Source organism: Chrysoperla carnea, chromosome X (genome assembly GCF_905475395.1).
Source record: "Chrysoperla carnea chromosome X, inChrCarn1.1, whole genome shotgun sequence".
NCBI classification, from domain to species: Eukaryota; Metazoa; Arthropoda; class Insecta; order Neuroptera; family Chrysopidae; genus Chrysoperla; species Chrysoperla carnea.
This window is the reverse complement of record NC_058342.1, coordinates 27,559,905-27,587,636: the sequence shown is the minus strand read 5'-3', so window position 1 is coordinate 27,587,636 and position 27,732 is coordinate 27,559,905. Positions and strand designations below refer to the sequence as shown.

Genomic DNA, 27,732 nt, shown 5'->3' with positions numbered 1-27,732 from the left:
TATCTAATCACCAAATAAACTGTATTTTTCAATTTTTTGGGTCAAATTTACTTTATAAACTGAATTTGATCGAATTCCGAAATAAAAAATTTTTTCCGATTTTTTCGATTTTTTCAAAGGGGTACCCCTTAAAAAATTTGCAAAAAATCGAAAAAAAAATTTTCTTTCTGATTTTGATAAAACTCGTTATTAAAGGTAATTTTGACCCAAAAAATTCAAAAATCACATTCATTTGACGATTGGATTAATAGTTTCTGATATAAAGCCATAATCAACCCGATTTTCGTCCATATCTCAGAAACCATTCATCTAATCACCAAATAAACAGTATTTTTGAATTTTTTGGGTCAAATTTACCTTATAAACGGATTTTGATCAAATTCCGAAACAACAAATTTTTCCCGATTTTTTCGATTTTTACAAAGGGGTACCCCTTAAAAAATTTGCAAAAAATCGAAAAAAAAAAGTTCTTTCTGATTTTGATAAAACTCATTATATAAGGTAATTTTGACCCAAAAAGTTCAAAAATCACGTTCATTTGACGATTGGACTAATAGTTTTTGATATAAAGCCATAATGAACCGGATTTTCGTCCATATCTCCGAAACTATTCATCTAATCACCAAATTAAGTGTATTTTTGAATTTTTTGGGTCAAATTTACCTTATAAACTGATTTTGATCGAATTCTGAAACAACAAATTTTTCCCGATTTTTTCGATTTTTACAAAGGGGTACCCCTTAAAAAATTTCCAAAAAATCGAAAAATAAATTTTCTTTCTGATTTGGACAAAACTCATTATTTAAGGTAATTTTGACCCAAAAAATTCAAAAATCAGGTTCATTTAACGATTGGACTAATATTTTCTGATATAAAGCCATAATCAACCTGATTTTCGCCCATATCTCCGAAACTATTCATCTAATCACCAAATTAAGTGTATTTTTGAATTTTTTGGGTCAAATTTACCTTATAAACTGATTTTGATCGAATTCTGAAACAACAAATTTTTCCCGATTTTTTCGATTTTTACAAAGGGGTACCCCTTAAAAAATTTCCAAAAAATCGAAAAATAAATTTTCTTTCTGATTTGGACAAAACTCATTATTTAAGGTAATTTTGACCCAAAAAATTCAAAAATCACGTTCATTTGGCGATTGGACTAATAGTTTCTGATATAAAGCCATAATCAACCCAATTTTCGTCCATATCTCCGAAACCATTCATCTAATCACCAAATTAAGTGTATTTTTTAATTTTTTGGGGCAAATTTACCTTATAAACTGATTTTGATCGAATTCCGAAATAACAAATTTTAACCGATTTTTTCGATTTAAAAAAAAATTTGAGAAGCTCGATTTAGTGTGATAAATGATTCGACATGCTCGCTTTGCATAAATGATTTTTTTCATTCTTCAATTTTTCCAACCAGCAACTCTTACGGACTAGCTTCAACAAATAGCTTTTATTTGATATCCATTTCGTTGGATTTGAAAATACCTGAATCATAATCGTTCATTCCACCACACTTTTCACTTATAAGTATTTATATGATTATTTAAAATTTCACAAACACTTTCTAGATTGTAATACTTTCGGTGTAGAATTCGAGAAAATATTATTAAATATTTAATTAGAATTATGTTGAAATTTAAAACAATTTCCTTGGTTAAATATTTAAACAACTTTCATCTATTATTTAAACTGTATTCTGTTTGCTCTGTGTTAGGTAAATTATGGACAGCCCCAGAATTATTACGTATGGAGAAACCACCACCGCAAGGCACTCAAAAAGGGGATGTATATTCGTTTGCTATTATTGTACACGAGATCATATTTCGACAAGGTGCATTCTACATACGCAATTATGAAGAGTTAACTGCAAAAGGTAAAGTAGTAAACAATTTTATTCTGTTTTGTATTTGAAGACTGGCCTATAAAAATATGTGGCATGTTTCGATATTCCAATTTCTATAGAAACTTTTAGTTCCTAAATTATTCGGTCAAATTAAATAAAAAAACATGAGTGAAGGTGTGGTCACGATCACAAATGAAATCTAAAAAGTGTTCATCGCTTTCGAGATGTGAAAAAAATTTACTCGGGATTAAAGATCATAAAAACGGGTTTTTCGTGATTTTCAGCAAAACGGTAAGTTTTATCATAAAATTAGGTCAGACGAAAATTGTAGATCAGATAATTAAATATAAAAATGTCTCAATACTTTTCTTCCAGCCACCGTTTGAGCCATGAGATGACCATGAGAACCATCGTTTCTGAGATATAACGGTTCAAAAAGTTTGAAGAGTTGCAATCGTCATAATATGTATAAGAATGCCACGTACATCACTAAAGCTGTAATACAAGTAAAAATATTTTTCTATCGGTCAGTGTAACTTACATATATCTGTGGGGTGCGTAGTCATAGCAGAGAAAGTCAAATCGACGCCAGCTCTTGCAGTAGATAATTTTGGCGTAAAAGTGGCTGTTATGACTAATTTTCAATTCTTTACATGTAAATGATATAGTAAATGTCCAGTTAAAATTATAGCAATTAATTAAACTTGTTACATTGGAATTGTGAAAATAAGATACGAAATTGTATAAATAATATTTTATGTAAATTCACACAATTACTGATTTAAATTTGTTAGAAAATATGATCAAATTCAATGTAAACCATAGAATTATATGTCCATCCATAAAATCATATGACAATTACAACTCTTTCAACTTTTTGAATCGTTATATCTCAGAAACGGTGAGGAAAAAAAGTATTTAAACATTTTGTATATTTAATTATCTGATTTACAATTTTCGTCTGAACTAATTTTATGATAAAACTAACCGTTTCGCTGAAGATCGTAAAAAACCCGTTTTGTGACCTTTGACCCCGCGTGAACTTTTCCTACATCTCGAAGTGATGAGGGCTTTTTAGATTTCATTTATAATGGTGTTTTGATCAGTACCTTCGCATGTTTAAATTGACCGAATAAAAAAGGACGTTCTTATATATATTTTTGGTTGTTCCAAGATTTTTTTGTACATATAAATACAAATACCTAAAATAATGGGTAATAAGGCCCTAAAAAACTACCACAGACAAAGAGGCAATCCCACCCGAACACAAATATGACGCCATTTTCACGTTAATTTTCATTGAGATAACGAAGTCAGAGCTTGTTTTATAATTTGTGAATGTGAATGGGAAATTATTTTTAAAAAAATAGTTAATTATTAGTTAAAATAATTATAAATTATAAGTTAAAAACAAATTATTTTATTATAAGCAGTTCAGTTTCATACAAAATCGTTTGGACATTGTTAGAAAGATAAGTTTCTGTTTTTTATTTGATAATAAATTTTTTACCAAGAACCGTCATATTCCCCACATAAAAAATCATTCTTTTATCTACATTCAATTCAATTTTTATAAGTTTTTTTTAAGCAATACAATCATTGTACAGAACATGTCATAAAAAAGACATATTTGAAAAGGTTATTGGTATGCAGCTATGGCTGGCTTAGTTAGGGACTTTTCCGATATTAACCTTTACGCAAACCTATCTGTTATAGTTTTCGAAATATCTGAGGTTGATTTTTATTTAAATGTTAATCTAGGGTATTTCGAAAATTAAGCCAGATACAGAAACATCTCATTCTTATTTTTCATCAAAATTAATCAAGTTATAACAAAATTCAAAACAGTTAAAAATTTTGATTGAAATATTTTCAACCCTTAATTTACCCTGCTCGTATATTACTTGCTAAAAAAAACTAACAGATGGGAATATAGTTAAAAGCTTCCCATTTTTTAACAACCCATTTATAATTTAGTTTTATGAATTGATCGTCTGATTTCACATAAAAATCACGAGTTATATGAGCAAATCACGCGGTACGAATTAAGCACCGTTACGCAATAGGTTACTCTCCCCTAAACAAATACCTATATATCTTTACTTCAATATAGCAATTCCACGAAATTTAATTTTCATAACCTCAATGAACTATCCTATCCAAGTCCACTTATCCTGGTTACATCTCTATGAGCTTTATGCACATTCAATTCAATATATCGTTTAATATTATTGAATGAAACTCCAATACAGTGCAACCTAGTTTAAAATAAGGTCATCTAACATTTATTTTTGTCTGAAGACGAATAAATTCGAACGTTACATAATTTATTTCCTCTGAAAGAAATTTAAAATCAAATATTGATTTTTATGTACCCTATCAAAAATAACTTTAGAATTAAACAATTTACTCCAACAGAACTTTATAAAATATGTTCAAAGATCATTTTAGAATTTCGATAAGTTCAAAAATTTTATTTTTTAGCATTGTTTTTCAGCTTTCAAAATACTTTTTTGGAGTTTTTTCAAACTTTGAAGTGTCAATAATATTGCTTTTCTTGGGTCAAAACATAGATATTTGACTGTTTCTGTGGACGGGGAGGGGTATACATAAATTAGAGTAATAGGGTTTCTGGTAACATCCGGAATATAAATCTTTAAGATTTTCTGTATACATGAAACAATTTATAAAATGCGGGACACATATTTTGCAAAATCAAATACATCCGGTTCCTGGTATATGAAAGGCGAGGTTTATAGTTTAAGTTTATAACAATATTTGTTTTCTCACAATAATATAATAATAATCTAAAAAGTGGGATAACTAAATCAATTAAATCATATTATAATTTTTTTAAATCCCTTTCATAGTTTTAAATTATTAAATGACACCTACTAAAGTCTACTGATTATCATTGGTGAATGATAATCAGTGAATGAACCAAGTTTTCAATCTTTTCCATACTCATATCTCCCAAATTAGACCTCAGATCCAATTTTGGAAAAGAGTTTTTTCGTTGCTCTTGATGAGCTTATTTTGGGAAACTGGATATCTGCAGTCAATTATAGAACACCCTGTATAAATACGAATTTCAACTAACATGTAGTCATCATTGCTATTTATGTTACTAGTTGCTAATTTAGTGACGTTACTAATTTGGTGACACAAACACACACAAAACTTCAGTCTGCAGACCGTCGCCAAACTATCAACGAGTAACATACAATGTTAGAGTCTTTAAGATTAGTTAATTCATACTCAGATGATGACTTCATGGTAGTCGAAATATGTATTTATGTTACACAAAAATTGATCTGTAATTAGTTTCTTGTAAATGGTTTTTTTCTCTCACGATACTGTTTGCATATCTGTGCATTGGTAATTCTGATAATTTAAAGTATTAATTTATGAAGTCAAATACTAGTTTAAAAAAGACATACTTCTGATTTAGTAGTCAACTTATTATGTGCGTATATTACTTTAATTTGGCTTGATCAAGATATTTAACTTCTTCTGATAGCTCCTATAAACAAAAAATAAATCTAAACTTTGGTCAAAAAATATAAATTAACAGATTGTAAATTATTTTCAAAATATTCTCAAAATTCATGAGCTTGAATCAATTAAGTTTTAGTTTACTTTAGGTAACCCATGCTTGGATTTTAGGGTCGTTTTAAATTGTTACACATTTTTTTATTTTACCTGTCAACCAGCAAGCAAATTATAACGTGCGATAAGAAATATAGTTCAAAAAATTTTCTAGGATATTTAAATTTTTTTATCTCGTTTTTGAGACCGCTCAGTATATTTTAATAACGTAATTACGTAAAATTTTACGTAATGATAGATTTAAAAAAAAAAGCTAGGTTATTTATTTAAGATGTCCTTGTCTGATTAAAACCTTAACATTTTAATCGATTCGTTTCACAAGATCCACCTACTTAATGTCTGTCATATACATATATTTTCTTGAATTATACAAAACAAGTTCAGGATAACATGATTTTCTCCAGTCAATTACTTTCGTTCATACCCTGTGTGACTTATTCTGAAAAATTCAAAATATTTTTTTATAATAAAAAAACAAGTAAAAACGAACAATTGATTGAGTTAATTGTTGAAATACCATGAATAGAGTGTTGATCACGCAATCGTTTTTTTTACGTAATATAAATAAACCACTCTTAGATAGTCACACATACATACATGTCACACACATATAACTGATATTCCCATATATAATTTGCGTTATCATGGGTAAACAGTGATATTTACGAAAAAATGTTTCAAACAAAAATTGTTTATTTCTTTAAAAACAACATTTTTTTTATACTTTTGTTCTATCTCTAATAGTTTACAAGATGGATCCTACGATCCCATGTCCCAATTAACCTATGTTGCTCATTTTCAAACTCGACCTCACTTTTTACGTCCTAAGCAAGCTATAAAAATTTCAGCTTGATATCTCTTTTCGTTTTTGAGTTATCATGGCGACAGACGGACAACCGGAAATGGACTAATTAAGTGATTTTATGAACACTTATACCAAAATGTTGTTCGTAGCATCAATATTTTTAAGCGTTATAAACTTGGAACTAAACTTAGTTTAAACTTGATATATTTCATATATACATGGTCTTAAAACATCGATTTAAAACATTTAATAAAAATTAAGCAGAACTAAGCTTCCGTGTAATCAAAATATCAGGTAATCGGAAAAAATCGACTCGAAAAAAATAGACCCGGAAAAAATAGTACAGACCAGGAGTATTATTGTAATTACGAGTTTGTTGGGTTTGTCGACTATAGAGGAGTTGATTGGGTTCTGAAATTTTTTAGCCCCTGGGTTCAAAAACAGGACACTATTAGAAGAAATTTTTTTCGGTCTATTTTTTCCCTAAATTCCATCTAATGAGATGAACCACCTTAGATGAAAAAAACTCTGCTGTACCGCGTTTTGTGAGACGTTAACGAATCGGCGTGATTTCGGTCTTAAATTTAACTTAGAATCTATATCTTTAAAATAATTGTTCTCTGTTATTTGTTACATGAATGAGCTTTTATTATTGCAACTAAAAATCATGTATATTCCCTATTACATGTACAGAGGGTATATAAATTTTACAGTCATAAAATCATGAATAATGCATAATTCATTTAAAGGTTTTAAAACTCAATTTGTTCTGAATATTTCTGTATATTATTTAATTAATTTTTGTCCGCGGTTTCAGCAACGTGAATTTCAATTTTGATTTGTTTATTTACCTTGCTGACCTTATCTCAGCACAAACCCACATGTAACTATTTCGAGTAAATAAAAGTTCTTTAAACAGAGAGTTACAAATAGGGATAACAAAAGATAAATTCAATATCGATATATCGATATTCCGAAATAAGTGATAGCTAGCGAAAAACTGACATCACAGCTGAAAAGAATGTCCCAAAGTTAGTGGGTTTCAAAAAAAATTCCAATAAGATCAGATTAAATTTGCCTGTGTTATCAAAAAAATCGAATTTTTTAACTTTATGACGTCATCAGAATCCAAAAAATATAATTTTGCTCTATTACATCCAAATTTTATCCAATTTTGACAAACCAAGTGTGTAATCCTACTAAATTTGGGTCATACTTTTCACCTTTGTGATCAAAATAAACCTAGGTCTAATAGGTTTTAAGAATGTGGAGTCCTGGTCCCGGAATTAAGCACAAAAATGATAGCTAGCAAAAAACTGGTGTCACAGCTGAAAAAAATGCAACTAAAATTAGTGGCTTTCAAAAAAAATTCCAATAAGATCAAATCAAATTTGCCTGTGATATCAAAACAATCGAATTTTTTACCTTTATGACGTCATCAGAAATTAAACAATTTAATTTTGCCTTATCAAGTGAGCCAAACCATAGTAGCAATGTTTATCATGTTAGAATTGTCCAGTAAAGCGGGCAGATAAGGGCTATTATATGTTTATTTAAATAAATAATTCAATAATATGATTATACCAAATACTGTCTGATTTGACACTATTGTTGGTTAGACAACTTGTAATACAATACTAGATACATAAAATAATAACGGAAGTGATTCTATTGCCACATATTTACGTCATACACATTCCACTTGGTTGACAACATAGTTGACAACCAAGTTGAATTTCTTTTTCACGTATCAACCAACTTAACAATTTTAATATTAACATTAGTTTTTACAAATACTTCGTAATTATAACTTAAACATCCAACACTCTCTTTAGTGTTGATTACTTTAATTATTATTCGTTGTTCGCGTAGTCATGGTAGGGACAATAAAATCGATGCCAGCGCTTCCAGTAAAAAATTTTGGCGATAAAGGAGGCTGTTATGACTAAGTTGCAATTCTTTACATGTTAATGTTATAGAAAATGTCAAATTAAAATTATTGACTTTACAATACACTTTATAACTGATGTTTGCATCAAAGTTGTCAACCTAGTCACAGACGCATCAACATGGTTGTCAATTTAAAGTCACTTCCATAAAACACCAAAACTTTTTGAATTTATCCAACATAGTTGACAACATGAAATTTCAACCATCAACCCATCCACACACGTTCAACTTGGTTGTCAATATTACATATTGTCAACTATTTTGTCAATCAGGTTGAATTTGTGTGGGGCGCTTTAGGGTTATAAATACAGAAGTCTCGTTAATCGTGACTCAATAAAAACCAGCGATGTTCCGACGTCTGAATTTGGAATGGAATTGACATTGGAATGTATGTATTTAAGTGAGACTGTATACACAGCATTAATCACGTGTTATTGTGATGAGGCTCTATTTTTAAAATCACAACAATGAATCAATCATATTACCAAAGGTGGATAATAAAAGGTGAACTAGGCACGTACCTAAGGATGCAGGGTTTTATTTAATAATAAATCGAGAATTAATGATAAACTTTGAAAAATTATTAAGTTTAGTAATTTATTTTAAACTTATAATTATAGTTTTAAGTTTTAACTTTTATTTTAAGTGTCAAAATCATTTGATAAAACATTCTAATATCATTAGCCAAAAAAGATAACGTGATTCTAGTTCATTGGTCGAATAGAAATCGAAGCTGATTGATCGTCAAAAATTTATTAGATACTTGCAAAAATTGAGTGACAATTTTCATTACAAGCGTTGGCAACCGAGACACTCTCCCTATAAAATCACATATTTCATAATCTGTTAAATTATTTGGAAATATAATAATGTAAACACCACAATTTAAATGGCCCACGGCCATATTCCTTGGTGATTTTGATATGTATTCTAGTTTATACCTTAAAATATGTATAACTAAAACCAAACACAAAGCTCAGCTTTGAATAGATGTTAATTAGAAATTATAATAGATTTTCCATTACATATTAGAAAAATACAGGCGCTCGCGTTTGTAGAACTAATCAGGAGCGGTTCTATGCAAAAGATAATAAGGTTTAAACCTGAAACTCCAAGTGGCGAGCGGGATCCCAGGACGTCTTCTTTGTTTTTACTGTTTGACAATGGAACTCTAAATATTTAGTTGGTGTTTAGAGGTGTAAGAGTTTTCCTATGTTTTTGGTCGTAGAACTCGTCCGCCTGGCCAGTTTTCCCCATCGGTTCTTTTGATTATTGCAAAAACATACTTCACCCATACTTCAAACCGTTTTTGATATATCGCTCCCCGAAATTCAAAAAAGAAAACGCTTATTAATTCTAGGCAGTATAAACCCTGCGAATTGAATGATACTACCTAAACAGTCTTAACCAAAACCAACAAAAAAATTCTTAAAAGGAACTATCCTATCAACTATCTATAACCAAATTTTCATTTTCTTCTCTTAATTATTTATCTGACCGTCAATATTTGACTTTATTTTCTGTGCTACAAAAATTATGTCAAAGGTCATTTTACTCCTATAATTGCATTTTTCTGCATATCTAAAAGTTATAAAAATATACAGTTAATTTTATTTCAGAGTAAATTTTATTTCCATGGCTATATATGAAAAATTATCAAATCGATTTCATCGTAAAAATATTAAATAATATTAACTCTTTTCAAGTTGCCGTTCCTTACATAATTTATTACATCCGGTATACTACAAATTTTACTAGACACTGACTGGAATTGAGCAAACTAAAATAAAAGGGTAATTATATATTTGTTGCTACGAATGGCGTGGTAAACCTCATCATATTCTACGCATAAATCCTTTTTTGTCTAGAATTAAAAAGTTTTTAAAAACACAACCTCTCCAATGCTCTTCATGTTATTGATCCAAAATTTTATTAGGTTTATCTCAAGTTAGAGACGGTCAATCGACTTAAAATTTTGATGGAATTTGTATTATGATATCCTTAATAATTACACAAATATTTAAAATATTCTGAGATTCTAACTCTATCCCCAAACCAAGCCAACTACCTGAAATGAACTGAGTGGATTAGTCCTTGCATGGGAAATTAATTACTGGAGTTGGCCACGCATAAACCAAGTCAATTATAACTAATAAGAGTGGTACAAGGCTCTTCCTTGTTGGAAAGAACTGTAAAGAAATAAACTTCCTTCTTAGAATGCTTAACCGTTACTGCAGTGACTTCTTTATCTCACAGATAACTATCCCTCATGGGGTTGAAGGAAAGTGCGAATAGAATTGAAGGCTAGAGGAAACAAATCAGGTATGGTTTACCTACTGTACCAAAAATTCAGTAGTCGAATTCATTAGAGGGCGTTACAACGGTATTCTTAGGCAGGGGCGAATTATCTATTAGGCAATGTAAGTAACTGCTTAAGCCCCCCTACTCTCCGAGGAAAAATATTTCTTTGAATGATTTCACAGATTTTACCGTATAATTATACATTTTCCCCAGCAATTTTAAGTCCGACTATTCAGAGGATGACTCGGCAATAGTAGCTTTTTGACCGCAACGCGTTTCATAAACTCTGTTTTCGTTCATCGATGTCTCAAACTGCCTGAAAATGATATGAAATTAAATAAAAAATGTAAATACCTCAGTGCTTTGCTTACTCAACTCCAACTAGAACCTTGGCTTGTTACGAAGATATTACGAAGTAACTACCTCACATCTTTAGGTACGTCATCGCGATGATGTAAACTGAAAACTCACTTCTCTAATCATAAATTTTCTTATAATTAAATTTTTCTTTAAAAATAATATTTATATAATATTTAAAATTCTTTCAACTGTTAAAAATTTAATAAGAAGAATACGACTTGAAGAAAAAATAAAAAATTTTTTATTTAACTTTAATTTATGTAATTGAAAAAAATGATGGGTTTATACTTTTTTTTTAGACTTTTAGTCATATTTTCCATAAGATTATGGCACTTCATCGAAAATCAACAGGGAGGTATGGTTTGTATTACATATCGCTACTTTTGGACTTATCCGGGGGTTTGAAAATCGGTATAAGGGTGAGAATGTGTATGTATTTTCTGTCCGAAAATTTTCACTTCAGCATGGGCCAAGAAAAAATAATTTTGGTACATACAAATTCAATTCATTTTCTATAAAAACTATATTTATAGAAATTATGTATATTATTTATCTATTTTTAACAAGTCAAGGACTGTGACTCTTTTACTCATCTTCCCTATAACTTTTGGAGGGATGAATTCATCTGCAAGACATTATTTTATAACGAGAAGACACTGATATGATGATATATTTGACAAGGTGTCGAAAAACATTGGACCCAAACGTAGCTTAATATTAAAAAAAAGAATTCTCTCTTTTTATTTGTGCTTTCTTTTATGTCAGGAGAGCGAAAGTGCACTCCGTGTCAACGCCGTTTACCGACGCCTGAGGCTAATAAAAATTTAATACATAAATTGTCCTGCCAAAAAAGGGTTATATGTAAAAAGTAAAAAACAAATTTTATCAGTTTTTCTGTATATGCAAAGCGAAAGGTCACTCATTTATTCGCTGACAAAACAATTGATTAGTTGAAGGACCGTTCTGTGGAACACTTTTTAATCTTATCTCTTTTGTCAGCGAGTAAATGATTTACGAAATGAGTGAAGTCGTTTTCGAAAGAAGGGATGCAACTGGACATTTTATAACTGCAAAAGAGTTGGAAAACAGTGCGGCTTACTGGCCAAAATGGTCCATAGATTGTTCACTGCATCTATTAGACCTATGCTATATGTTGAATTATTTTGTTTTCACTCTGAGTGACAATGTCTCTAACAATCTGAAAAATTTCGATAAATGGTTGGTTTCTACATTTATTCACATTATTTGATTAAAAAGAGTATGTGCATTTTTTGTAAGCATTTGTACATATAAAATAAAATTCAAGGAAAATGAAAAATTATCTTATTTAGATAGAGAAATATGTTGCTTGTTAGTTTTGAACTTGTATTTCCGTTTCTGAAAAAAAAAACAAAAATCGATAAATAGAAGTTATTGTAATCGAGACAAGAATCAAAAATTTTAACTGCGTCATTTTTCAAAGCACGTAGATTACGAAAACGTAACGAAATTTCTCTCCAGCGTACACAGAAATTTTTTCGCGTCTTTAATTTGTTCATCTATTGTGCATAATTTTATGCCAATTACATCTGATGATATTAAAGGGCTGAAAGATGAAATTCGATTTCTCACAAAAGTTGTTGGTATGAAATTAAACACAATTAAAAGCCAATTTATACTTCTCTATTAATGGGGAATTTTTATAGTTTTCGATAAGAGTTCTGGAAACCTCAAGGTACTCAATTGCGAAATTTGGTTATTTGGTTTCGAAAGAGTTTCTCCGAAACTATGAAAGACGGTTGATAGTCAGTACCTATGTAGCTTTCTGAAAATATTAAGACGGTGTAAGTGTGTTATTTTTCCTAGATTAATTTCGGAGGGTCTTTTTCAAAAGTATTGGTTACAATTTTGTGGAGAGCTTCGAATTATTGCTTTATAGCAAAATTGAATTTTGTTTTATAGCAAAAATTTTGTTTTTTTTTTCCATTCGTTTTAGATCGCGCAAATGTGTCCTGAAATTAGTTTTAAAACATAGAGATTAAAAAACAATCCCTAGGAACAAAAAAATTTACAGGGAATAAATATAACAAGTGAAAACAAACAATTGATTGAGTTAATTGTTGAAATACCATGTGTAGGCAGTGTTGATTACCCTGTCACATTACACATATACTTGATTCCATAAAAATCGCACAGTTAAAACATTCTAAGCGTACTCATCAAATGTTATGTTATAATAGTAACACTTAGAATGTTTTAAAACGAGCATTTTTTTTGACATAGAGTATACATAACTGATATTCCCATATAATATATATTATAAAATTTGATTTGATTGTTTCAACCAAAAGTTTTTTATTTTTTACACTTTAACTTTTGTTCTATCTCTAACGGTCTACAAGATGGGTTCTACGGATCCATCTCTACCTCATTTTTTATGTCCTTAGCACGCTGTAAAATTTCAGCTTGATATCTCTTTTCGTTTTTGAGTTATCGTGTTGTCAAGCGAACAGACAATCGAAAATGGACTAATTAGGTGAGTTTATGACCACCTATACCAAAGTTTTGTTCATAGCATCAATATTTTTAAGCGTTACAAACTTGGGACTAAACTTAGTATACCTTGATATATATATTACATATATACATGGTACAAAAAAAATAAAGTCGATATGTTTTTTGTAAATGCATATTCGCTCCGAGCGTGAATTTCGTTTCCATGACAACGATACACTACTTTAATTATAGAATTAATGGATGCATATATAATTGTGTGGATTGCATTGAAAACTTACATTTAAAATTTAATATTCTTGTTTCACAAATTTAAATAAATAATTACGATAATTAACATTTGAAAAATAATATTTGTACAATTTGATTTCTTATTTTCACAATTTTTAATGCATTAAGTTTAATTAATTAGTGTTTTTCAATCATTTTAATTTGACAGTTTCTATATCATTAACATGTAAAGAATTGCAAATTAGTCATAACAGCCCACTTTATCTCCAAAATTTTTCACTTAAAGCGCTGGCATCGATTTTATTATCCCCACCATGACTACGCACACAACGAATACCTTTTCTAAAACCGAAAATTGTTTACAAATTTAAAATAATGCAAAACGGGAATAGAACTTGTGGAATCATTTGGAATGTTTAAACATTAATTATAGTGAAATTCAAAGAAAAATGCATTCTTGATTCAATGATTTCGCGCTTCAGTTAATGTTTTTGATACATCTATTTTGTATTCATTACCTATGTTAGGTATACAACTATTCATCTGTTTTCATGATTTCTTTCCAAAGAAAATTATCTACGTGATAAAAATAGTTCAAAGAAACAATATCAACTTGTAAACAAGTTTTTATACAAGAGTCAGATTTTAATAGGTATATAGTTCAAGGGTCACTAGTTTAATTTGTTTACAGAAGTTTATTTTATACCTCTTGGCTCCACCAAGTTCCTTTCTTTCTTGGAAGGTATTCTTACTGGGAAATTGTTTCCGGAGTTAGCAGATGATAACGTTTATTTTGCTTATCTTTTGGCTCCAACAAGTTTCTTTCTTTCCTGGAAGGTATTCTTACTGAGAAATTGCTTCCGGAGTTGGAGATAATAACGTTTATTTTGCTTACCATTTGGCTCCACCAAGTTATTTTCTTTCCTGGAAGATATTCTTACTTACAAATTGTTTCCGGAGTTTTGGAGGATAACACGAAAACAGCAAGTTATAGTACGTTTCTCTTCAAGCTATGGGAATTTAATCAACGTTTACCACATTTCTCTCTCTTGAGGTTATTGTATGTATGCTAATTACAGTGCAACCTCGAAATAACAAACATTCGTTATATAAAATAATTCGTTAAGGTGAAATTTATTATATTGAGGTTAAATTAGTCTAAATTGGTTATTAAGAGGTAATTAATGATGTTTCGATTTTCTGCAACTGATAAGGAACACCTTTTACGTTTCTGAGCCATTGCAACTTGAATCTTTAACAATAGTGACAAGCAGTAGTGTTTATATTACTTTCTATCAAAAAACAATGATTGTTTTACGAAAAAAACGGGTTGGAACCTGTCGCGACATGAATCATATACTATGGGGTTAACGGTCATTTATTGGCAGGAATTGTTTTTGGTGGTTAAAAATATTTACCTTTTGTTTTTGATAGTTGAAAATTCGTTATAAAGAGGTTATTTGCAAAAAAAAAAAACAATATGAAGGTATATTTTAGATTGACTCTTAACAATTCAAGGATATCACGAAAAATTCGTTAAATCGAGGAATTCGTTATATTGAGATACGTTATTTAAAGATTGCATTGTATTTACTTTTTTTTATAGATGTTGTTTTACAGCAAGCATGGACGAGTTATTTTAAGTCGAAGTCACCATTGTTATAACTTTATTGTGTGCCATAAACTTTATTGTGTGTCTCTTTATCTAAGTTCGCATTGCTCATAGAAGAGGAAGCGAGACTGGTATACGACTCTTCTACCTATCTCAGTTTCTGTTATAGTAATGAGATAGGTAGAAAAAAAAGGGTTGTCTCTCTGTGTAACTCGTATTTTTGGTTGTCACTGGTTAGGTTGTCTCAGTCTTACTCGTATTGTAGATACAGAAGTCTGAGGGACTGAGGGACTTCTCTAAGCCACGTTTGTCCATTTACAGGGTTGACCTCCATTACCGGGACATCATACGAAACCGTAAACAATTGTAATAAATTCCTGGTAAAAAGTAATTATCAAATAAAAACAGAAACTTTACTTTCATTCAATGTGCAAACGTGTTGGTATGAAAATGTACTGCGTCAACGTTAAAATGGCGGTATACTTGTGTCTAGGTGGGATTACCTTTTTGAATGTGATAGTTTTTACTGATACCCATGAAATATGAAATGAATTAGTGATTACATACTTATTTTTTAAAAGTGGGCTATGATAGGACCCAGGCCATCATTTGCCACACTAACTTTAATGAATTTACTATATGTATAAAAGTATTAGAATAAAATTGCTGAAATTCACTTGGCTTTGAAGTGGTCTTTATGGTCAAAGTTAAGCTCAAATCCAAAACTACCATTTTCAGTCATTATTTTCTAAAACTTTAGGGGGGAGGTCTTGAACTTCCTGTATATAATACACATACAACAAATTTTAAGAAGATAATAATAATTTATCAAATTTATAAAAATAGAAGCAAATGAAAAGGAAGTATTTAAATAAGACTGCCATTCATTTTATTTAGGTAATATAGCTTAAAATAGTTTAAATAATAAATATTTTTGACATACCGATATCCAACCGGAAGCAATTAGGTTTCATTGAAAATTGTAGGGAGCTCTTGATTTAATTATAAATAATCGAATAATATGAAAATTCGATATCAACAATTTTATTTTTCTAAATATATAAATTCTGCGTCGTTGTTAATTTCAACAGGAAACGGTTAAGCTTCCAAGAATTATTTTTTTAATCATTCATTTTTATACCATGTATATAAGTAATATATCAAGGTATACTAAGTTTAATTCCCAATTTGTAACTCATATTGATGCTGCCAACAAAATTTTGAAATATGTGTTCATAAAATCACCTAATTAGTCCATTTTCGGTTGTCCTTCCGTCTGTCTGTTCTGTCTGTCTGCCTGCCTGCTTGCCTGTCTGTCTGTCTGTCAGTCTGTTTTTTGTTTGTAGCGGAGGAAAATACATTTACGTATTCCAGGCTTAGGTGTTTCGCCTTTATATGTCGGACTCGAACATTGAATGGCAGATCTGTCAATGCTAATACCGACTAAAAACCTCCGCTATCCTCCAACCTTTGATCCCCACGGAAACCGCCGTTAGGCATTACTTCATGGGGAGGATCTAACTACTGCTCTTCCTTCTGGTAGCTAAGATGTTACTCTTCTTACTCTTCTAACTGGCGTCATTCGCTCTTCTTTTCTTTATGGACCGCAACTTTGTAATTTCTACTATGGCAAAAGTGTTTATTGCGTTCCAGGCCGCCTTTAATGACAGCATTGCTTCTACTGTTGTCTCTGGTTGAATTTTCCTAGTCAGGACTGTCTCTAATTCGTCACGCTGAAGGCTAAAACGAGGGCACACAATGCAAAAGTGCTATGCATCTTCAGTAACTCCTGGGCAGGACGGGCCCTCAGGAGAATCATCATGCTTAAAGCGATACCACGTCTGTCCGTCTGACAAGACATAATTATCCAAAATCATATGTATCTAAAATTATCCAAAAAAAAAAAGTCTTACGAAATCTTAAGTTTAAGATCGAGTAAAATAATTTAGTAGTTATACATCTAAGCTTTGATTTTCAATTGAGGGAAAATGTTCATGCGATAGGGTTGAATAAAATAATAAAAAGAAAATTGAAATATTTATAAAAAGAAAATACCTTCATCATAAGAGAGTAGGTACTAGATTTAATATTATATCTAGTGGAAAATTGAAGAAAACTTTTTTTTATATATTTTCATATAAATGTATTAAGAAACATAATTATACTTATATATAACAGGCAACTCGAACGCATTCTCATTGCAAGTGTACCTTTTAGACCGAGCAAATTAATTATTTATTATTTGATTTTCGTTAAATTCTAAAATGAGCTGTTTCTCAACTTAAAGTTTATGCATGAAGGAGGTGCACTCAACCTTTGAAATTGAGGAGCTGATAAATGAAATTATCAGCGGAAAGGTGATAAAACACATATATGGTATCACAATGGGCTCTATAGCCTCAGTGCGTCCTTCGTGGACAGCCAAAATAGCCTAACCAAACTTAAACTATATCGCAAATGGCTATATAAAAAATGAAATTGTGGAAGGAAAGTGATACAAATTTGTAGGTCAAGGATTATTTCAACCACAAATTACTCAGAAAACTTTGTTTCTTAAACCTTTCTTGCAGGTTATATATAGTTTTCTAAAAATTTTAGTTTACTTTCAACATATTTGTGTGAAAAAATTGCCTATATTTAAAAACTTACGTGTATGGGTCACGAAAATTATTTAAAAAAAATTATAAACTTAAAACTTTACGTTGAGAAAATACTCGTTTCAGATTTTCACGAACCAAATTCCTAATTTGCCTGGACTATTTAATTCAAGAATAAATAGGGAAAAAATCACGTACTTTTAAATTGAATAAGTAATCTTATGAAGTTGTGCTTATATATTGGAACAGCTTTGATAACAAATTTTTATCAGTGAAAAACATTTAAAAAATGTTATGAACTTTTTTAAAAACAAACTGTGCTTTTGAAATAATCTTACATATATAAAAATCTCGTGTCACGGTGTTTGTAGTCGCAATCTTCCAAAACGGCTTGACCAATTTTAATAAAATACTTTTGTATATTTGGTAGATCTGAGATGTTATTAAAATATTAACTCTCAAGCCCAACCCGATTAAAGGAGACGAGCGGTGTATGAAAATCTGCACTGAAAAAAAATTCTTAATACCAACTACCATACAGAGTTAAGTGGTGAAGTTGACACAAACGTATGAGTTGTTTGTATGAAAGTAGTATATTGTCTAATAAATTTCAAATATTGTTGTTTTGAATTATATTAATATCATAACAAAATACTGATGTGATTGTCACAACTACACGAGCAGGTAAAAAAATAGGTTTATACTTCCTAATAGGTTTATTTAAACAAAAAATAAATTTCAATTGAATCAGCGACATATGGATTACTATTGATTTTAGTGTTCTAAGTCTACAACTTAACCAACTGCGCTTGTTACATATATACCAAATTTATTTCAAAATCTCTGTTAACTGGTAACAACAATCTTCATGAAGTTGTCTCAATCACATATGGTCTAGACATGATAAATATGTTTTCGTACTAACCTTATTCTATATTTAAAACAAACGTAAAAATATGTTATTTTAATTTGTATATTCGCTTTATTTACACGATTATACATATATTCCAACTAAGTACAATTTTATTTTCAATCAATTAAATGCATGACTTTAAACCAAAATCATTCTCTTTCATAGAAGTAATGATTTTGTTTATTTAACTTCAGTGATTTTGTATCAATGATTTCATATTTTAAATTCAATCCCATTCTATTGTAAATACAAATATTTAGCTGTACTTGTTCCAATCGTTAGGCAATTGTTTAAAAGTATTTTTACTTTATTTCAATATGAAACGGCCAACTTGTGAGGTTGTCATTATTTTAATTTTTTTTTCAGTGATTCAGGATTCGCATGAAATTGTTCTGTAGTTCGGTAGTCTTTGGTACTTTTTGCCAATTTTCGTCAAGTTATAATTCATCAAAATTGAAAATATGTATAATTTTTTTCTAATATTTATACTTGAACTTACTTTATGCCTACTTTTGAGGACTATGATTTATTTAACTAATCGGTAAAGTCCCTCAAATACATCAAAACTGCTAACCTGAAAATACATCCTAAAATAAAGTTGACTCTCATAAATAATTTAGTAATTGATTTTCGTCAAAATAAAAGAAAAACAAAAGAACTTGAAAAATATTTTTTTCAAATATTATTTACTTTGCGATATTTGTTCATTTAATTTAGGTTATACGTTTTTATGTTATATAGACGTTTCGAACAATGCTTTTAAATAAGGGGTTATTGACATTACAAACAAAAAATGTCATTTTTATTACGCTCTACGTTCGTAGTTTTTAGCCTTAAGCGAAATTCTTTTGTAAAATAAAAAATAATTTTTTTGTTTGTTTATTTTACTGAAATAGCAATTTAAAATATAAAAATCTATATAAAAAAAATTACCGTGCAAGAATCTAACTAAATTTTTGTTTTGAATTCCGGCAAAAAACTACACATTAAGCAATGTGTATAAGAAAGATACTATTATATGTTTGATATAGGATTGCTTGCCATACAACTGCGACCGAGCAAAGCTACAAACATATTCAAGGAAGCTTACAATATATATATAATAGTATCTTTCTTATACACATTGCTTAATGTTTATGTACTTTCTTACACTCATGGATGTAGCATTTCATTTCAATTTGGGGTGGGCTAAAGAGACGAGCAAGGCTCTTAAAGCGTCGAAACTTGCGGTTTTTTCCCTGAGAATCTCTCCAAACTGACACTCTTGATCACGTCACCTTTCAAACAAAATCAAAATCGGTTCATCCGTCTTGGAGCTACGATGCCACAGACAGTAACACAGATACACACGGTAAACTTATAACCTCCTTTTATTGGTATACGCCCTCCTTTTATTGGTCGAGAGCTACAAATATCGTCGAATTTACAACCTCCTCCGTAGGTTTTTCGTAAGTTAAAAACTTCAAAAACTATTTTTATTTTAGTATTTTAGTAGCTGTGTTTTGTACACAGTGGGGCGTTTAACATTATAAAGGTCTACAATGTATACATACGTGTTGAATATATCCCTGGATGAAAAGCGTCGAAAAGTCATGAACAAAACAAAACACAGAAACGCATATAACAGTGTGACTGAAAAAAAAAATAAAAATAAACAAAACAAAACTATACAAGCTTGTTTTACAGTACAACCTGCTCATACATTAATGGTTCCGTACATACAGATAGATTGTGACTCACGTCACAAAATCTGCACTGAAAAAATGTAAAAAAGGTACCATGCTTTTTTCTCTAAAGTATATTTGGTGATATACATGTGATATATTTATCAACAAAACCTTAGAATTTTTACTAATTTAATAATTATGGATAATCAACTTGTGCAGATTTTATGACTCGGAGATACGTTGACCCTTAAAAATCTTTTACGACCAAGTTTTAAACAAAAAAGGTAGTTTTAATCAAGGTCAATGTCGAGCCGTATGGATGTCATATGAATCGTTCATAACTCCTAGTACACGATTTATGGGAATTTGGGGATGTCTCGCTACTGTTGCACATTTTCAGCGGTTCCATTTCCACGGAAATTCGTTGTGTAGAATTGTATCCTAGCTAAATCTATTTTATAAAAATAGGAGTTCGTATCAGCCATTTGGAAGAGATTTCCAGAAGAAAAACACATTTACATGTCTGTAAAGCCCCCTCTCCCAAAATGAACTAGAGCAGGGATGGCGAGCCAATGGCACCTACGAATCTACGAACGCGCACTTGTTTGTTATTATAGTTACATTATGGACTACAACTGGTATTTTGAAACAAATAATAAATCCGAAAAAAAAGCAAATCAGGGCACAATGAATTAATTGCAAATGAAATGGAAGCCGGAAATAAACAGTCTACGATTAAATATATTTGCAAAAGTTGTCATACGAGCGTGATAAGTTACTCAGCTGCAAATGTCATTGCTCGACATAGTTAGAAACACAATAAAAGAAAGAATTTAATACTTTTCGAAAACTTAAGAGGTCAAAAAATTGACCTTAACTCTGCATCGTTTATATTATGCGATGTCTTGAAGAAAGCACTGACGTCACTAAAGCATACACGCTTAGCTGTTTTTGCTCGATATTGGGTAGGAAATATCACTAAAGAAGAATTATTTGCGAATCTCAATTATCACGAGATCCAAATCATTTGAGTATAATAGTGTATGATCTCATTAGGCATTTTCAAAACCCTAAGAATACAAAATTTATACTTCAAAACTAGGCATGGTTGATCAATTTATTTTACGCCACTTTTTACTAATGGCAGGCAAAAAGCAAGACAAGACAACGGTCTGCTGTCGTACTATTAGGATGATGAAATTAAACACTGACATGCAAATGTTTAGTAACCGTATCATATTTCCTTCTCAAGTTACAGTACCCTAAATATAATCACGAACGACAATAGAATAATATCTATCATAATACCAGCCATAGAGGCATAGGTCATGTCGACAACACCCACATGAAAATCATTGTTTATCAGTACATGATCATATTATTAGTGAATTTCCTTCTAAGGAAATGAAGATATCGCTTATGATAAAAATTTTTAAAAATCTTTATTCGTTGTGTGCGTAGTCATGGTAGGGGCAATAAAATCGATGCCAGCGCTTCCAGTGAAAAGTTTTGGTGTTAAAGGAGGCTGTTATGACTAATTTGCAGTTCTTTACATGTTAATGTTATAGAAAATGTCAAATTAAAATTATTGAAAAACACGAATTAATTAAACTTAATGCATTAAAAATTGTGAAAATAAGAAATCAAATTGTACAAATATTATTTTTCAAATATAAATTATCATAATTATTTATTTAAATTTGTGAGACAATAATATTAAATTTTCAATGTAAGTCATAAATGCAATCCATACAATATATATTGAAAATATTGAACTTTTCTTCCTTTTACATTTTACTTTTTTTAAAAAGAGCTAGCGTGGAACCTAAAAGGACTAAGTATAACAAAGTAACATGCCTGGAAATAGTGTCTATTTTAACGATAAAAACTGCAGCTTTTTCACGAAGTATCAATTAAATATACTTAACTAATTTTTATACCATGTGTATATGAAATATACCAAGACATACTAAGTTTAGTCCCAAGTTTGTAACGCTTAAAAATATTGATGCTATGAACAAAATTTTGGTATAGATGTTCATAAAATCACCTAAATATTCCATTTCCAGTTGTCTGTCTGTCTGTCGTCTGTCTTCTGTCCGTCTATCATCACGATAACTCAAAAACGAAAATAGATATCAAGCTGAAATTTTTACAGAGTGCTCAAGTAGTAAAAAGTGAGGTCAAGTTCGTAAATGAGCAACATAGGTCAATTGGGTCTTGGGTCCGTAGGATTCGAACAAAAGTTTAAATATAAAAATGTTCCTTATGATATAATAAACAACTTTTGTTTGAAACTTTTTTTCGTAAATATCACTGTTTACTCGTGAGGATGCAAATTATATAGTATGTATTATATGGAAATATCAGTTATGTATGTGTGACATGTATGTGTGTGTAATGTGACAGTGTAATCAACACAATCTATACATGGTATTTCAACAAATAACTCAGTCAATTGTTTGTTTTCACTTATTTGAAAGTAAAAAGTGTTAAGTTTTTTATTAATAATAATCTTATGAGAATTCGTTTAGTTTTCTCAACTCCTGCGCTACGAATTGTTGTGTTGCTATTTTTGTTTATATATACTGTATTTAATATTATTATGATTATTTTTGTTGTTTATTTCATTTATCAGCGAGGAAAAACTTTTTTCCATACGAACTTAATTATCCATATACAGATTATGTTAAATTCTATTAAAAATTTTATTTTTAAAACATCACAAATATATGTTGACGCATTTTTTTTTTTTTTTTTAATTTATTATCTTTTTGATTTGACCTGGAAGGAATGTAGGAAGGAATAACGAATAGTAAAAAATAATCCAATATTTTATTTACACTTTAATCAAATTATTTAACTGTACCATTTTTATACGTTGTCACAATATTGCGAGCATTTTTAAGGAATGAATTTAAAATGTATTTTGACATATAACATTCTTTTGCTTTTAATAATCTAGAATTTAAATACTAGGCCAATAAAAGGAGGGGGAAGAACCCGTTAATAAAAAAAAAAACAATGTCACACATATATAACTGATATTCTCATATAATACACGCTATACAATTTGCACATAATTTGCGCTCTCACGGGTAAACAGTGATATTTACGAAAAAATGTTTCAAACAAAAGTTGTTTCTTTTTTTATAAGAAACATTTTTTATTTAAACTTTTGTTCTATCTCTAGCGGTTTAAAAAATGGGTCCTACGGACCCAAGACCCATTTGACCTATGTTGCTCATTTACGAACTCGGCCTCACTTTTTACGCCCTCTTTTCGTTTTTGTGTAATCGTGATGACAGACGGACAGACGATAGACGACAGACAAACAGACTACCGGAAATGGACTAATTAAATGTTTTTATGAGCACCTATATCAAAATTTTGTTCATAGTAGCAATATTTTTAAGCGTTACAAACTTAGGACTAAACTTAGTATACCTTGGTATATTTCATATACATGGTATAATAAGGGGGGGGGAATCTCCGTAATTGTTTTTTAATTTTTAGTTTCTCAAAAAACCTTTTTTTGGCCTGAAAATGGGTTTCCATAGATTTTTTGAGACGTTGATGAACACAAATCCGGGGCCAAAGTTTTCCAAATTAATGTTATAAAAAGCGCAAAATCGAGAAAATTTTATTATTACGAGACACATGTCGTTTTCTATGTTTTTTTAACCCTCTCGTCACGAAAATGACCTTAAAAACGGGAAAAATTGATAATCCTTTGAAAATTGTGGAAAATTCGGAAAAATTCAAAGTTTAATCTGTGATATATAATTTATAATAGTTTCTTTGGTCTCTGACTTTGAATTTGATTTGGAAAATGAGATAAAAGTAATTGTACTAGAAAATTTTGGGAAATCTGATGAATCGGATTTCTTGAGTGCTAATGTAATATTTTAATAGAATAACAGAACAGAATAAAAGATAATACTCAATGGTCAAAAGTCTGAGGAGTTGCCTGAGTATAAATAAAAAATTAATAACAATTAGAACTAAAAATAAAATAAGTATAACAACAATCATCGGGCATCTCCGATATAATAATAACATTGTCTAAGCATAAATAAAAAAGTATCTAATAATTAAAAAAATAATATTAAATAAATAATAACAATTATAGGCCATCACGTAACAATTTACTAAATAAGAACGATTACGAGACTAATTAATTAATAACAATCACAAAACCTCATAATATTTTATTTAATATAAAACTTATTTTTGTAAAAATATTTGTGTAATTTTTTTAATTCGTTTATAAATTTATAACGCACCTAGATAGCATAAATTTAAATAATATAAGAACAAAAATTCCTATTTTGATTTTAAAAAAATTTTAAAAACTTAAAATAATACAAATTAGTGCAAAGATAATCAACGAAGAATTAAATATGGTTGATAAACACATCTATCTTGGAACTGTGATAACCAATGATAGAAGGTGTGCAAACGAAATAAAAAGACGCATTTCTCAAGCGAAAATAACTTTCAACAAATTACAACCAATTTTTTGTGATAAAGTGATAAGTTTAAACACTAAACAAAAACTTCTACAATCGTGTGTGTGGTCTTATGGTCAGTGTTAACTTATGGTCGGTGTTGAATGGACTTATACCTCGAATGATAAAGTGTGGAGAAAGGTTGGACTAAAAAAACAATTATTAAATAGTGTTCACAAAAGACAATTTTTGGGACATATAATTAGGAAAGGGAAATTAGAATTTGTAACACTGAGAAAGGTAGAAGTGAATTAATTTTTTTTTTAATTTTCCCTCATTTTTCACCAATTTCCCAAAATTTTCTTGTACAATTATTTGTATCTCATTTTACAAATCAAATTCAAGGTCAGAAATGAAAGAAACTATGAAAATGATATATCACACAGTTAAGCCATTAAAATTTGAATTTTTCCATATTTTCCAAAAAATTTATACAATTTTCAAAGGATTTTCAAATTTTCCGATTATCATTACAATATTTTAGAAAACTGGTCCCGGAAAGGTTATTTTGAGAAACTACAAATTTTTAAAATATACTTTCTTGAGACCGCATATAAAGGAATGGTTTTTACGGGTAGCAAATAACGGGGGTGCCTCACCCTTATTTTATTTTGAATGAATAATCCTGAGTTAACATTGTCATTACTTCGAGAAAACTGCTACCTAATGTCATCATTCCTCGAATTCCCATAGTCCCGACTGATACACCACTTTAATTTAAAAAATTTGCAAATCCCAATTCAATTGACTTTCACAAGCACAATCAATAAAGCTCAAAGTTAATCTTAAGAATCATTTTCAGAATTATGTCCCGGAAAGGTTATTTTGAGAAACTACAAATTTTTAAAATATACTTTCTTGAGACCGCATATAAAGGAATGGTTTTTAAGGGTAGCAAATAACGGGGGTGCCTCACCCTTATTTTATTTTGAATGAATAATCCTGAGTTAACATTGTCATTACTTAGAGAAAACTGCTACCTAATGTCATCATTCCTCGAATTCCCGACTGATACACCACTTTAATTTAAAAGATTTGCAAATCCCAATTCAATTGACGTTCACAAGCACAATCAATAAAGCTCAAAGTTAATCTTAAGAATCATTTTTAGAATTATGTCGTTTAAAAAATATTGTATACCCACAAGCAAAATTCAACTATAAAACGTACGTATAGCGAAACGTTGCAGGGTACAGCTAGTAATACGTATTATAAAATATAAATAAATAAAAATATATATATAATCTTTGTTGATAATATTGAAAATGTTTTGTAATATATGCAACTATTATTACATATAAGTAGTAACAACTGCTAATACTCTTCTACATATCTCTTGACATTCTAATACACGTAGATATAGACCGGGAGATGATGACATAAAACGTTCTCCCATTTTCTACTGCATGTCTTTTTAAGAATTAATAATTAACCCTGAAATATCAAAGATGGAGAAATTATTGGCAGCAAGGAAAATGGCTTTTCTTTTTGTCAAGAAATTTAGTGGTTTTTCGTGTAATTATATTGCCTGCCCTTGTAACATAAGGTAGTGCAAACAAAGTCAAGCTAAAATAATTGATGGCAAGCAATTTACAACGGCCGAATGGAATCAAAAGGTTACGTAAAAATGAGAAAAAAATAGGACATTTCCGTGTTTTCAAAATGCATGCCATCAATTATTTTAGCATGACTTTATTTGCACTACCTTATGTTACAAAGGCAGGCAATATAATATCACTAAAAACCACTAAAATTTTTTTCAAAAAGGCCTTATGACGTGCAAGCTAGCAGCTGTCAATAAACCCTCTTTCATATTTTAGGGTCAATTATTAATTCTTAAAAAGGCATGCAGTAGAAAATGGGAGAACGTTTTCTGTCATTATCTTCCGGTCTAATAGAATTAAATACAAAAGTAATGGAACTAATTTTACAAAGACCTGTTGTGTATTATATTTGTTTATTGACGGTGATTTTTGTTTTATCCGATGCGAAATGATGCTGTATGAGTTTTGTTACTTTCATAATTAAAGGCATTGGCTCGAATTAAAATTGATGATCACAGTACCATAAGTGCCAGCAAAATAGACAAATATTTTTCAGAAGTAAGTGGTCAGAATGGTAGATAAGAGGGTAGGTACTTATGAATCTATGGCCCTCCAAAATTGGGAAACATGCCTTTATATACAAAATAAGCAGCGCTGGATCTATACCAGGGGCACGAGGGGCTATCAGGTGGCAAAATTCGGAGAGTGCAAAAAAAACTGTCAGGTCGGGACCATTTCAAAGTTAATACTTCCAATGTCATGACAATATAGATTCTGAATTGCGAAGAAAATGGTTTTTGGTTATCACTGACATTCTTAGACGATTTAAACGCTTAAGAAATGATTACTTCTCAGACCTCGAGTCTTAATTGGATGCCGAATTTGTGCACTGTCACGTGTATTGTATTGAAAAAATGATCTTCCGATCTATGGCTTTCTATTTTGTAACACTTATTGTAAAGTACTACCTGTATTCTTAAGCGGTTTATATTGCCTACGGAATTTATTTTTATAAAATTAATACGTCTGAAAGTTGAACAGCTTTTCTTTGAACGTTTGATGTCCGTTGATTGTGAGTGCTCTAACTCTCAAGGTTGTTCGGCTTTTAGAAAAAGTTTTTAATACATTGTTAATAAATTTTTAATACATTAAATTATATTTTTTATAAATATCTTGCTAATTAATTATTAAAAATTGAATATTCAATGTAATATTAAGCGCAACAAAAGAAAAGTGTTTAATTAGCGCTTCACAGCATTGAATTTCTTTTTCACACATGTA

At 29.9% G+C, this 27,732-nt stretch overlaps 1 protein-coding gene across 1 annotated transcript in view; it reads left to right on the top strand.

Annotated features, from left to right (window-relative positions):
- Positions 1–27,732, top strand: part of LOC123302169 (atrial natriuretic peptide receptor 1) — a 69,526-nt gene that overhangs the window by 33,243 nt on the left and 8,551 nt on the right. The window contains exons 9-10 of the mRNA XM_044884996.1: positions 1,730–1,867; positions 26,074–26,097. Of these exons, the coding sequence (XP_044740931.1) occupies positions 1,730–1,867; positions 26,074–26,097 (162 nt within the window). The remainder of the gene's footprint in view (positions 1–1,729; positions 1,868–26,073; positions 26,098–27,732) is intronic.